At 44.2% G+C, this 14,765-nt stretch overlaps 1 protein-coding gene across 1 annotated transcript; it reads right to left on the bottom strand.

Annotated features, from left to right (window-relative positions):
• Positions 1-7,306: 7,306 nt before the first annotated feature.
• LOC136632487 (nicotinamide N-methyltransferase-like) lies at positions 7,307-14,020 on the bottom strand. Its single transcript, XM_066607415.1, has 3 exons — positions 13,828-14,020; positions 9,276-9,483; positions 7,307-8,757 (listed from the first exon to the last, which is right to left on the bottom strand). Exons 1-3 carry the CDS (start codon positions 13,976-13,978, stop codon positions 8,334-8,336), a joined length of 783 nt encoding a protein of 260 aa, XP_066463512.1. The 5' UTR covers positions 13,979-14,020; the 3' UTR covers positions 7,307-8,333.
• Between the last annotated feature and the right edge of the window lie 745 nt (positions 14,021-14,765).

The following is a 14,765-nucleotide window of genomic DNA, read 5'->3' as shown; positions in this document are numbered from 1 at the left end:
GGCGTATTTGCGCTTGCGCTCTAACGCTTGTGCTAGCGACAGCTGGACGCTGCATTGAGAGACATTGCTGGATGAGGCCGGGGACAGCGGAGGTGAGCGTGTGGGTGCAGGCCGCAAGGCGCTCGTGCCTGTGTCCTGAGAGGGGGGTTGGATCTCAGTGGCAGGTTGGGGCACAGGGGGAGAGGCAGTGGTGCGCCCCGAGGCGGTGAACGGCCTTCGTCCCACCTTGTGGGGTGCTTGGCCATCATATGCCTGCGCATGCTGGTGGTGGGGAGGCTGGTACTGTTGGCTCCCCGGCTGATCTTGGCGCGAAACAGGTTGCACACCACTGTTCATCAGTCGTCTGCGCTCTCACTGAAAAACATCCACACCTTTGAAGACCTAGGCCTCTGCAGGGTGGCTTGGCGCGAGGGGGTACTTTGGGCAACAGTTGGGGGAGTCTTCGATCTGGGCCTGCCTCTACCCTTGCCCACCCCACTGCCTCTTGCAACCTGTCCTGCTGCTGCACTTGCCTCCCCCTCTGAAGATCTGTCCTCAGTTGGCTTAGCGAACCAGGTGGGGTCAGTCACCTCATCGTCCAGCTGTTCTTCCTCCGAATCCTCTGTGCGCTCCTCCCTTGGACTTACTGCCATTACTACTACCTCACAGATAGACAACTGTGTCTCATCATCATCGAACTCCTTACCCACTGAAAGCTCTTGAGACAGTTGCCGGAAGTCCTCAGCCTCATCACCCGGACCCCGGGAGCTTTCCAAAGGTTGGGCATCGGTCACGACAAACTCCTCAGGTAGGAGAGGAGCCATTTCCATTAGATATAGCTATTCATGAAGGAATAGCTAAGGGCTATGTGTGATTGGCTGAGCGCTCAGCCAATAGCTAAGCAGTAGCTGCTCTTGGCTGAGCCCTCAGCCAATCTGCACAGCCCATTCAGGAGGCGTGGATTTTTAAGTCCCCGACTGCTGTAAGAGCTTCATAGCAGTGCCGGGGAGCCAGCAGGAGGACGCGGCTGAGTGCAGGAGAGGTGAGTAATAATTTTTTACATTTTTTTACACACTTATTGATGATTATATTTCAAGCCCTTCCCCGATAATCATTCCACAGGGCTTGGCAGATAGCAGTGCTTTCAATGGGATCGTCATCAGTGCCGATCCCATTGAAAGCAATAGAATAGAATGCCGGGGGCTTCTGCCACAGCTGTCACAGCTGTGGCAGAAGTCCTCGGCATTCTCCATCTCTTTTCAATGGGGCTAGCGCTGCCACCGCTGGCCCCATTGAAAAGACTGGCGATATGTCGACGTGATGCCGATATCCCGGCGTCATGCCGAATTTTTCTCGCACTGCGACTTTAACTTTAGAATCGCATCGCAGTGGAGAAAATATCGCCAGTGGGTGGGAGCCCTAAGGAGGATTCCATGATTTCTGAAAGATACACAAAACTAATGGGCTACAATATACATGCCATGGACAATTTACTATAATGAACTATTATTGGACTCATTTATTCACGTATATACTTTACCTGTTGGATGAAATATTTTGGAAGTATATAACCCACTTATACATTATTTGTTTGGAGTAACAGGCATAGGGATAGTAGAGACCTGAACCAATCGGGTGATGGGGCAGAGGAGTAGGAGGAAGATCTCCTGACATTCCTTGGGGCAGGTCTCTCCTGGCAGGGCTAGTGAGCGTAGCAAGGATAGCAGGTCTACTTTGTTTAAAGTTCTCTAGATAGGGTAGCATCCTTGAAAGCCATTTTAGAGATAATTAAGGAGAGAGTTGTGAAAGAAAATTTAGTTTGATTCATAGATCTTGGTTCATCCTGATGATGCCTTTAAGGCCTTCAGAAAGAACATGATGCCCTGGTCATGAACCATGTACGGACTTCAGAAGTCACGTACTTTTCCAACCTGTGGAAACTAAATCTTTAGCCAAATTATTGTAGAAATGGTATCAGGATGCTGCTAGAATTGTGTAGGGGTTATCCTGTAATTGTGCTTTTTACACAACATCTGCAAATTCCAATGTGTTTACGCCAAATATGATATTTTGAGCCTGAGAAAATCATATTTTAGCCAACAATGTATATAACCTTATATCTTGCATATATGTCATTTGTATAATCCTTACCATATCTATATGATAGTTATGCCTTTCCTCTCAATAAAATTATGGTGTCGGGTGCCTGGACTCCCAGAACCTCATTACTATTAACTGGATTCAGATCTCCTATCTGAGTTTTTGGTTAACGGCTAAGTCACTTGTGACTCTTACTAAGTGATTTTACCTGATTTAGGTGTACTTCTTTAAAATTTCTCTAACAGCGCTATCCACTGGGTTATTAGTTCTCTGCCCCTGTGCAGAGGATCTCAAAATACCCTTTCCTTGAGTGTGGTGAAGCAGCCGCATTTATCAGCACTATCCACAGGGTTAATAGTTCTCTGCCTCTGTGCAGAGCATCTCACAATAAACTGTCCTTGTGTGCGGTGAAGTAGCCGCAGTTATCAGCACTATCCACAAGGTTAATAGTTCTCTGCCCCTGTGCAGAGCATCTCACAATAAACTGTCCTTGTGTGCGGTGAAGTAGCCGCAGTTATCAGCACTATCCACTGGGTTAATAGTTCTCTGCCCCTGTGCAGAGCATCTCACAATACACTTTCCTTGTGTGCGGTGAAGTAGCCACAGTTATCAGCACTGTCCACTATTTTTCTGCCACTCCATACAGCCTCTTCTATCTACAAGTCTCTGTGAATGGTAAATTACCCCTACGTATCAGCGCAAGACAGCGGTTTAATTTTTTTCTGTCACAGCATAGAGCCTCCGTTATCCACAAGTCTTTGTGTGCAGTGAATTAGCCCCAGTTTTAAGCGCTATACAGTGGGTTAATTTATTTGGGTCCTGCTCTATCCTTTATCCGACATGATGAGGAGTAGGGGTAAGGGTCGAGGACGTGGATGCGGACGCGGGCGTCTGAGTGAGGGTGTGGCCACAGGCCGAGGTCCTGGGCGGGGTGAATCACAGACGGCTGCAGAGGGATTAGGAGAACACCGTATTTCTCCGCCCAGCTTCATATCACAGTTTGCGGGTCTGCATGGCAGACCTCTATTACAAGCACAGCAGTGCGAGCAGGTCCTGTCATGGATTGCAGATAGCACGTCAAGCAATGTATCGAACCCTCAGTCTTCCATGCAGTCCACTACTACCGGGCTAGGGACTGCACCTCTGAATCCTCTGGCTGCTCCTCCTGCCTCCCACCTCGCCACTCCAGGAAAATGACAGATTCTGAGCAAGCAGACTCTCAGGAACTGTTCTCGGGTCTATGCCCTGAGTGGGAAAAAACGGTTCCTCACCCACCTGAGGAGTTTGTCGTGACTGATGCCCAACATTTGGAAATTTCCCAGAGTCCGGGTGATGAGGCTGGGGACTTCTGGAAACTGTCTCAAGAGCTTTTTGTGGATGAGGATGATGAAACACAGTTGTCTGTCAGTGAGGTAGTAGCAAAGGCAGTAAGTCCGAGGGAGGAGCGCATAGAGGATTCAGACGAAGAGCTGCTGGACGATGAGGTGACTGACCCCACTTGGCTTGCTAAGCCTACTGAAGACAGGGCTTCAGAAGGGGAGGCAAGTGCAGCAGCAGGACAGGTTGAAAGAGACAGTGGGGTAGCCAGGGGGAGAGGCAGAGCCAGAGCCAATAATTCCCCACTTTTTCCCCCAGCACCCACTCTAGGTAAGCCTCTGTGCAGAGGGCTAGTGTTACCATGTGGCGGTTTTTGACTCCTCCCGGGGCAACGGGGTGCTGGGTCCCGCGGTTGGGGTGCGTCCCTCTGGCTGGTGGTCCAGCTGCCAGGGCACAGGTGCCTGGCCGGTGGTGTGCTGGTGGCTCGCATCACCATGCGCGTGCAGCGGTGAGTGCAGCTGACGTGCACTAGCTTTCTTTTTATATTGTCTGTTGGGAGTTAGCTACTCCCTCTCTCTGCCCCTGGGCGGAGGCTTTTGTTTATAAGTCTGGCAGTGACTTGCAATCACTGCCAATTATTGGTTTCCCTCAGTGAGCTAGCTAGCCTGCCTCTGTCGGTCTCCTGCTCTTGTCATCTTGTTTGCTATTTCTGCCAGGTTATTCCATATGCCTGAGGTCTGCTTTGTATTTTCGTGTTGGTTTATTACATCTGCCTTATCTGTCATTATTTTGCACTTTCCATCAGGTACTCCAGCATCCTTTCTCGGTCCCTAGCGAGAGTAGGGACTGCTGCCCAGTTGCCCGCCTGGGGTTAGCCAGGAGTGGAGGCAAGTAGGCAGGGACAGGAGTTGTGTGTGAGATCAGGGCAACCCGGGCTGGCGTTTCAATGGCAGTATACCGTAACATAATAACTGGCCCCTTAAAATTGCCCAGCTGGTTTTTTTTTTTGCTCACCAATGGAGGCTATGAGTTCCCTCGCAAGTTGGTTGCAGGGTTTAGTGGGTGTGATCCAGGACCTGTCACCACTCCCCAGTCAAGAACGAGTCAGAGGGAGCACTGTAAAAAGATGGTGGGGGAGTACATAGCTTATCGTACCACCGTCCTCCATGATCCTGCTCCATACAACTATTGGGTGTCAAAGCTCGACATGTACCACGAACGTCCGCTGTACGCCCTGGAGGTGCTGGCCTGCCCTGCCACTAGCGTCTTGTCAAAGAGGGTGTTTAGTGCAGCTGGAGGGGATCATCACAGTTAAGCGTACCCACCTGTCAACTGCCAGCGCCGACATGCTTACACTTATAAAGATGAACAAAGGCTGGATTTCCCCAGACTTCTCTTCTTCAGCGGTGGAAAGCAGCAGATCATAAAGATTCTTTTAGCTGCTTCAAAAGAAATATGCATCCTCTATCACCTCAAAAAAGCGGAGAAGTAATTTGGTCTATCTCTCTCAGATATTACTCCTCCTCAAACAGGATGTCATTACGCTGAACTGCCAATTTTTCAGAAGGCCAAAAGGCTCTGTTAAAACCAATTTTATTTTTTCTGAGGGCTGCCATCAGGCTCTGTTACAAATTAAGCAACAATGAGCTGTATCTTTAAAAAATGTTTATGGATTTTACCTGCCCTCGAGGTTAAGCAAGTTTTCATTGGTACACTTGTACTCCTGGTACACCAATTTTTTTCAGGCCCTCGCCTATACACTTAGCCAACTCTTGCTACCGAAATGTTTCAGGGGTCTGCCTATGCACTTGCTACTGAAAGGTTTGAGGGGTTTGCCTATACTCTTGCTACAGAAATGTTTCAGGGGTCTGCCTATACTCTTGCTACAGAAATGTTTCAGGGTCCACCTATACACTTGCTTCAGAAATGTTTCAGGGGTCCGCCTATACTGCGGGTGCAAAAAGGTTTCCCATAGTGGTGTTCAGCTGTCTGGCACTAATGCACTGAATGACATGTGTGGGAGAACATGGGTAAGTCATGGCACCTTGGGTCACACAAGGTGGAGGCTGGGACCAAGCCTGACCCTGGGCCGGCTCACGTGCTTCCCACACAGAGTATTGCGGGTCCCACCTCGATCACGGTTTCTCGGGCTTATTATGCCACCTCCTCCTCCTGCTTGGGGTCTGGGGATCAGCGCTGGTCGCCATGTATTATCTCTCATTTTACCACAGTTATCCGAGATACTGGATTGGAGCGTTAACAGTAAGTGTAACTGATTGAATGAGACGTTCACAGGGTCACTGTATACCTGTGGTGGCTACGTTTGCAACACCTCCTGCTTCAAACCAATCTTTGGTGTTAGCGTGCACTGCTGCATTGTGGAGATGTGTAGAATAACAGGCATCTGAGTCCCCTTTAGGCCCACATTTGCATCTCCTAACAATTTTGTGATAAAGGTGGCACAGGATTGAAATTATGATCGTACATCAATTTATCAACAATTCTCATCAGCATTGTGGGCTATCGCCCAAATACTTTCAGAGAGGGTCACTGCCAAGCCCTGCCAACCCTTTGCAGTGTGTGTCTCCGGTTTCTCCTCATCCAGTAGGCACTTCTAAATAGACATGGCTATGAAGCGAGCATGTAGCATGAGGACAGCTGAACGCTGCGCAGGGAAAATTTTGTGTGCGCTGTGGACGCAGGCTCGTGCGGGGGGTTGGACAGCAATGCCAGCATGTAACCCAGGAGAAGAGGTAGTGGTGTCACCTGCAGGCGGTGATTGGCCTTGGTTGCAGCTATTGTGGTGCTTAGCTATGATGTGCCAGCTTGTGTGCCTTGCTGCTTATGGTCTGTCCCAAGTAAATTGTTAGGGGGGTGACCGCCAGGCTCTTGCCCCCAATTTGGCTTAATAGTGGGACCTAGGAGCCTCAGATGCCCCCATGCATGCTGCACTTGCCCTTCCCTATCCGTTTCTACCATGTTTCCATGACTTTCTGTTGTTTTTAGGTGTTTCACACAACTTCCCCCATGCGGAGCATGGGTCACCTTGAAAATGCTTGAGTCTCCCATTGAATTCAATGGGGATTGTTACTTGAATCGAGCTCTCGAGCATTACAAAAAGTTCGACTCGAGTAACGCGCACCCAAGCATTTTGGTACTTGCTCATCTCTACTAATTTGTTCCCTCCAATATTTTATCTTCCTTTTGTAGCATGAAGTTACAGAGAATCACTGGGTAGTGTCCCTCATTTGTCTTTATGAAATGTACCCACAATGTTTCTTTGTATTTCAGTGAGTGTGTTGGGCATAACGAAAGAGAAATGGACTTATTGTAGTCAGAGCATCTGGAAGGTGGGTTATACTGGGTTTCAGTCAGAGAGAATTCAGATTGAGCATTATATCTTTCCTTTCCAAAGGATTAACAGGATTATGGGCTCATGCACCCAGCAGACCCTTGTGTATGGAGCTACACAGCATTGCATGGAAGCCGTATGGCTTCATAGTATGGAACTCTACAGCCTCAATGTGCCGTCACATGGGCTCCTTGGGTGACAGATGTGAGGAGATATACTTATCTGCATACATGTTAAGTGGAGCATACCATGATTTTCATATCAAATTCAACAAAACCTTTTGTATGCTGTTATATGAAAACAGAGGCATACAGCCATGTAGCAGAGCAGAGTTTTATATACCTCTTTCTTGGAGTAGTTAGTACTTTATATAAAATATAATAAGTGATTGAGCCCTGAGGATGAGCAAAGGTTCATGGTGAATGTTGTTATTTTTTTTCATTTCTTGAGTTTCAGACATATAGGGATTTTATGGCTCATACATCAAGATTCATAATCATGTAGTAAGGAGGAGCCAAGTCATACTGATCCCTTCAAAGAAAACACACAATTCAAAGCTAAATGTTTACCTTTATTATCATATTGATGTAATGCAAATATCCAGTCATACAATACCCCATGATGTCCCTGATGATCAAATGAGGTCCCAGGGCTATTATCAGTCCAAATAAACATTCCAAAAACAAGGTTTTAAGAACAACTAACTAACCAATTATTTAAAGGGAACCTTTCACCTGCCTAAAGCACCATAAACTAACGTACGTTGCTGTTATGTCAGGTGACAGAAAAGCAGGGATTTTCATCTACATAACAGACTCCGGTGGCAGGTACCTCAGGATGCACAAAGAGGCCAAGTAAAGAAAAGCACAACACCCAGCTCCATTTACCTGTAAAGGGAATCTGTGACCCCTTTAGGGCTCCCACACACTTGCGTTTGCGTTTTTTGTTAACACGATTGTCAGTGGGACTTTCTAATGTTAAAAACGCAACGCACCAAAAAAGCAAGTTGCGTTGCATTTTTAACATTAGAAAGTCCCATTGACAATCGCGTTAACAAAAAACACAAACGCTAGTATGTGGGAGCCCTTATGCTGCTCTGTCATAGAGCAGCATCAAGTAGTCACACATGCCGATTCCAGCAGTGTGTATGTAATTTGTGAATATCCTATAATTTAGTTGAACTCACAGTTTAATCATAGCAGCTTGATGCCACCGCTATAAAACAGGATTCAGATGTATTCATGAGATGCAGGTATCTCCCACTGCAGATTGATAGCTTTCTCCCTGTGCATAGTAAAAGGAAGAAGGCTGCAATCAGTTGCTGGAGGGTGGGGGAACTTACACTTCATGAATACATTAGACTCTTTGCTATACAGCACTGGCATCATGCTGCAATGATGAAACTATAAGTTTAAACAAAACTATTGCAGGTTTGAAAATATCAGACACGTTTAAGCACGTTAATATAATTGTCTATGAATTCTGTAGGTGAGTTAGATCATACAGGAAGCCCTGGTTTGATTATTAAATTCTATTTGAAAGATTTACATATGAACTATTAACTGGCAGGCCTAATTTTGAGTTTCTACTTCTCCTTGTGAGCAGCAATGAATATGATGCCCTTATAGTCAGAAAGGTCACTCACAACTTTTGTCTCCTTAACCTTACAGCAATCAATAACAAAGCCTTCTCCAACTAGAGCTTCCCTGGCAAAATCCTCATCACATTTGAGAACATGGAGCTTATCTTTCCCGACTGTAAAATATGTTGCATTTAAAGACCCAATTAATAAGATGTGTCCTCCAGGTTTTAGCAGCCTTGAGAACTTCCTGAGGTATCTCTTGCAATCATCATGATCTTTGCTGATAACATCTAGAAGGCCAGCACTGATAATACAATCGGCTGGTGGTAGGTCCAGCGGTTCTATTATATTTTCTTTCTCAAAGTCACATTTAATAACATGCTGAACTGCTGATCTCATTTTTTCTTCTTTATCCTGTAACTTGTCTCTGAAAGAAATGGGAAAAATAAAGAAAGTAATTATCCCATCAACATCACTATGGGCATTACAGCTCAGCAGTTAGCAGTAATCTGTAGATTATTGGCTCCCAGTACTGGGAGAAAGACTTAAAGTCTACCAAGACCAGTGTACTAAGTGTCAGGCTTATACTTATAACTATAGACTAGCATTACAAATGTATTGGGCCCTATTCTTTTTTGTATATTTATCAATGGCCTGGTAGAAGGATTGCTCAGTAAAGCATCAATATTTGTAGATGAAACAAATTATGTGCAGTACTTAACACAAGAGAGGACAGTGTACAATTGCCGATGGATCTGGATAAATTTGGAGTTTGTGCAGAAAAGTGGTAAATGAGGTTTAACTGCAGCAATAAGTGTCAGATAGCTGCTGCCAAGGCATCTAGGATCATGGTGTGCATTAAAAGAGATCTAGAGGCACAGTTGTACTGCAGGAATGGTGACCACGACAGCTGGTTTTCTCCTACTTTTGGATCCAATGTTTCACCTGTTTCCCTCTGTGTCTACATGAAGCTGTGTGGCATGGCCCCAATGAAATGCTCCTGTACGTGTGTCCAGCCATCTTTTCAGCTCCATGATGCATCTGTCACTGGCCTTCAGCACTATAATGTGTTTGAAAAACTCACAGGCCGCATACAAATGATGAATCATGGGACCAGTGCTGAGGTCAATCAAGATCTCTCCTTTAATGTGACCTGTAAAAATAAATTGCAAATATTGAAGCTTCAACAGTAAAATGTTAAACCCTCATTGATAGCTAGCGAGTCACTGTGGTTCCTCCTTACGTCTCAACTTATTTCATCCACCCACTTTACTATACACTAAATAGCCCAAGTGATTTTTTTTTTTGTCAGGGCTTTGCTTTTTGTAAAATTCATAAATATTACATAAATATGTTTTCCTTTAATTTCTCTAAAAAAAAACATGAATAGTCAACTGTACCATCAGCAAAGATTTGGATTTCCAGACCATGAAATGAATTACCTATTCGATGGAATCCTTGCTAGAGACGGCTTGAACCTTACAAAGACAGGAAAGCATATATTTGGCAGGAACCTTGCTACTCTCATCAGGAGAGCTTTAAACTATAACAATATGAGAAGGGAAATGAAAGGCCAGTCAAAAATTTACAGCTAATGAATACAATTGTGTACCTTACTATTAAAAGTAGAAAGGAAAAATAAATGCAAGGAATTCAAAAGGAAAGTATGGGAGCAAGAGACACTGATCACAAACTAAAATGTTTTTATAAAAATGCACAGAGCATTGGAAGCAAACAAGAATTAGAGCTCCTAACACAAGAAGATAAATATAATGTCATAGACATTACAGAAACTTGGTGGGATGATACATATGATTGGAATGCAAGGCTTTATGGATACTACTTATTTATAAGAAACAGACTTAATAAAAAAGGGATAAGTTGTTGCATTTTATGTTATGAAAGCCTACATCTCCACAGAGATTCAAGTTTCAGAGAAAAGTAGTTCTGTAGATACTGTTTGGGTAGAAATATATGGCTGGAACAACAGATTCGGATTCACAGCAAGATACAGCTGATACTATTGTTTCAGCTGTATCCAGCTCCCTGATAACACGGGAAACACAGTAGGAATGCACCACAAGGTTATATCTTTAAAATCTCATCCACAAATATCCAATCCCAAGGGTGTAGGGAGAGCTGCAGGACATGGGGAGGGCTTGCCTTGACAGAGAGAGCCCCCCGAGAAAGAGATACAAATAATGTTCTATTAGAAAAGTAGAAATGTTAGGATGGCGCTCCTGAAAAGAGCAAGATAACTGAAATGAGGGTAGAAAAAGTAATATGATATTGGACTTACCCGGTGAATAGTGGAGCCTGGATAGACTCCACACTAACCTGCACGTCCAAGTTAACCTGTAATAGATATGTAGCTGTAGTTCCCACGCTTCCACAAATCCACAAGGGCTAAATCCGGAGAGCTGCTGAGTGTCTGGGTCTCACTGGCAAGTGGGACCCACTGTGAAGAATATATATAAAATGGATGCAAAAACAGGTGCAAAGAAAAAACCCCTCGGCGCTCCTTATGGGAAGTAATGCTCCAGGGAACGGATGTATTCCATGAAAGAAAATTGTTCCTTTATTGAAAAACAATTCCACTGTACAATGAAACGCGTTGTACAGTGGAATTGTTTTTCAATAAAGGAACGATTTTCTTTCATGGAATACATCTGTTCCCTTGAGCATTACTTCCCATAAGGAGTGCTGAGGGGTTATTTCTTTGCACCTGTTTTTGCAGCCATTTTATATATGTTCTATTAGAAAAAAACGTTTCTGCGCTTCACGATATTGTGGTATGAGAGAGATACTTATCCAAATGGTAGAAATTATAACAAAGGAACGGCACTTATTGGACAGGAGGGGGTATGATATTCAGAAGCCCCCTCCTTGGCATTTGGATAAGTATCTCTCTCATACTACAATATCGTGAAGCGCAGAGATGCTCCCTGATGACAGAATGAGTATGAAAAACAGAGCGTTCCAGCTCTGTTCACCATACCCGGCACTGAGCGCTCGGCTGTATAATAGCTGGGGGCTCTGATCAGAAAACAAGTGGGGAAACCCAGCTTGTCTTCTGCATCTTCTGCTCCAGGTGCTCAGCTGTATAACAGCTGGGCGCTCAGAGTGGGGGAACAGCTGTATGCAGAAGACAAGCGGGGATGCCCGGCTTGTCTTCTGCATCCTCCACTGGCAGCGCAAGATGATCGCTCATCTTGAGCGATCATCTTGCGCTGTAAATGACACAACGATGATCGCTCAAAAGTCGCTTGAACTACATCTTTTGAGCGATTATCGTTGTGTCTAAATGGGCCTTTAGTATCACTGTCTTACAGCGGGGCGCCTGGAGGAGATTTCTCTCCTTGCGCTCCCCTGCCCCTCTCCATTGACTTAACATAGCAGCTATTCAGTACTGAATGGCTGCTTTTGTTTTTACACTGAATGATGATTGTTCAGCTCATTGTCCATTCTTTATGCTGCATAAATCGAGTGGTGAGGGAGTGCAAGTAGTGAAATCTCCTGCAGCCTCCCTGCCCCCCTATACTAGCTCCCGTGCAAAAGCAGTGTATGCAGGGATGAGAGTCGGGCATCATGTGCCCGACATTCATCCCATCTAAATTTGGCCTACAGTGATCATGGGAGATTTTAATCATCTAGACATTTGTTGAAAATCTCTCAGCCAGAAGTATTAGGTCCAACAAATTCTTATCTTCTCTCGCTGACAACGTTCTCTTTCTAAGGCCGCCTGCACACGGGCGGAAATCCCGCCGCGGGATTTCCCGCGGGATTTCCGCCACTGAAAGTTTGCATAGGAGTGCATTACAATACGCACTCCTATGCAGACGGCCGCGGTTTGGCCACGCGAAATCTCGCGCGGCAAACAAACCGCGGCATGTCCTATTTTTGTGCGGGGCACGCACTCACCCGGCCGCCGGCTCTGGTCTGCGCATGCGCCGGCTGCACGGCAGCCGGCACATGAAAGAGCTAGGGCCGACAGGCGCGGGTGAGTACGCGCTCGTTCCTGCAGGCTCTCGGGTCGGGTCCCGCGCCGAGAATTCTCGCTGCCGGATCCGACCCGCTCGTGTGCAGGCGGCCAAAAGGTAGATGAGCTCTGCTCCCAAGCCAACTGCATACACAGCAATGTTGTGGACATCTATATACATCCTAACTGCATGGATCATGTGCGGTTAGGATTTGTATACAGTAGCTGTATGTGTGTCAGGAAGGGGTTAGCAAAACACAGCAAAATGCAGGCTTAGAAATAATAGGAATACAATTTGTGTGTTGAAAACATTTTTGAGAAACTAAAATCTCCTTTTCATAGCACTGTTAGATACATTTTGGCTTTTTAAATTTCATTGAAATTTCATCTGCATTTTCTCATGAATGCCTGGGGATCTGAATTTTATACCATTTACTGAGTACTACATACTATACAGGTGTGACCTTAGTTTGCTATTTTTCCAACAGTATCTTCTTGATCTTCCCAGTGTTGACATTTATCTGTTCGTGTATAATAATATTTCCCAGTTCCATAGAATCTTCCATTCAACACAGCATTATGACAATAGATGGAATATATTAAACTTTTTTAGTTGAAAAATATAATTTTTTCTGCTAATGGTGAGCATAAGAATATTGGATTATCAGCACTGTACTTCAAGGGAGGGAGGTGTTTAGCTGAGTGGTGCAGGCGGGGGAGCAGCAGCAGTTCCTGCCTGTACCCACCACCAATCAGCGGTACATACAGGCAGCAGTGGAAAGAAGAAAGGAGATCAGTTTTTTAACTAACTCACGATGGTGCAAAAAAAACCAAAAAAAAACAAACGTGCAGTCGCACTAAAAGTACACGTTATCATGGCGGTTAGCTTGGATTTCTCGCTTTATAAGACACACTGACCCCCCACCCAGCTTTGGGTGGAATAAAAATGCATCATTTAAAATAAAAAATATGGTAGGTAGTTTTGAAGTCATTAGCTATTTTTCGGTCAAAATCTTTTTATTACCTACAAGATTATCTTGTCTCTCTAACTAAGAGCAGCAGCATTTTGAAATTTTAGATTAAACTTTCAATACCCTCAACAACTTTCCAAATGTTCTGGAGAATACAAGGGCGACATGACTCTACTAAACCCTTAGACATTCTTTATAATACTCAATTATCAAGACTGTATGACGAGCATTATAGGTGATATGACTGTTTGTCTCTTCCCCCAAAAATACCATATTCTAAAAAAACTATTTGCTTTTGCATTTTATTATTAACAACTGTTTAAAATCAATTTAAGTACTGAGAGGAGATAGGAAAATCCCCTGGTATCCTTATGGGCTGCATAGTGCTCGGTGGGTGTTACATTAGGCACAATGTGATATTGATAATGAGATACAGTTAGTGTTGTAGGGATCAAAATAGTTCTATAATAAAAGTATGAAAAAGTAAAATAAATAAATGGAATATGAAAACATATATAAGAATAGTTAAACATAGGAAAATACATACCAGCTGTAAAAGTTTTTGTAAGATTTTCAATGGGAAATCTCAAGGTTTCCTCTATAAAGACCATTTCAGGTTTATCAGAAAAGTAAGTCTCCAGAAATTGTCTGGAATCAAAGCCGTCTACATGATAGATCTTACAGGCAGAGGAATCCATTATCTAACCTCCACAGTCTGATAAGTAAGGACTGACTGAGTAACTGGCTCTACACCTCAAGCTATTTATACGATTACTAGAAAATCAATTTGCAATTTCTGTTACTTATCACATGATGAGTATTATTATCTTCATGTGACAGTCAAGGTAGCCTATTATATAATTTTTATCTTTGGTTAGCATACAATATTAAACAACTTTTATTATATAAATAACAATAGGGGGAAATTGCTTCTCAGTCTACAATGGGTTTTAAAATGTGCGTATGATCAACCATCCAGTAAGGATTGAATAATAAAGGAGTTGCACTGAAATGCACCCCCCCCCCCATGAAATAAAATAAATATTTAGCATAACTATACAAGTCAGTACATATTCGCAATCATTTAGTAATGCTATAAATTCCTCAAATACAGTATATGCATGTCCATGTTATACTGTGTATGTAGTAGCTTTATGTAAGTAATACTTGACAGTGGAGTTCTGCTGCAGGCGTGACAGTTTTCTTCACTTTCCGCTATAGAGGAAAGTATGGATGTCAGCATAGGCCCAGGAAAAGCCGGATGTTTACTTGAAAGTGTGAGAAGTGATGTTAATATGCTGAACTACCATGCTGTTAGGAGTAGTTAAGATGCAAAAAGAGAAGAAATTTGGCACCAATGGGCAGAGTGCAGATGGTTTTCAGCAAAAACAGGGGAAATTGAATTTGGTCTACTGTTTATTCATGCTGATTGATCCCCTCTATCCTGATTTCAAATCTTGATACTTTTGAGGAAGTGAATTAGCT

This window comes from Eleutherodactylus coqui, chromosome 6 (assembly GCF_035609145.1).
Source record: "Eleutherodactylus coqui strain aEleCoq1 chromosome 6, aEleCoq1.hap1, whole genome shotgun sequence".
Lineage (NCBI taxonomy): Eukaryota > Metazoa > Chordata > Amphibia > Anura > Eleutherodactylidae > Eleutherodactylus > Eleutherodactylus coqui.
This window is presented reverse-complemented; position numbering and strand designations above follow the sequence as displayed.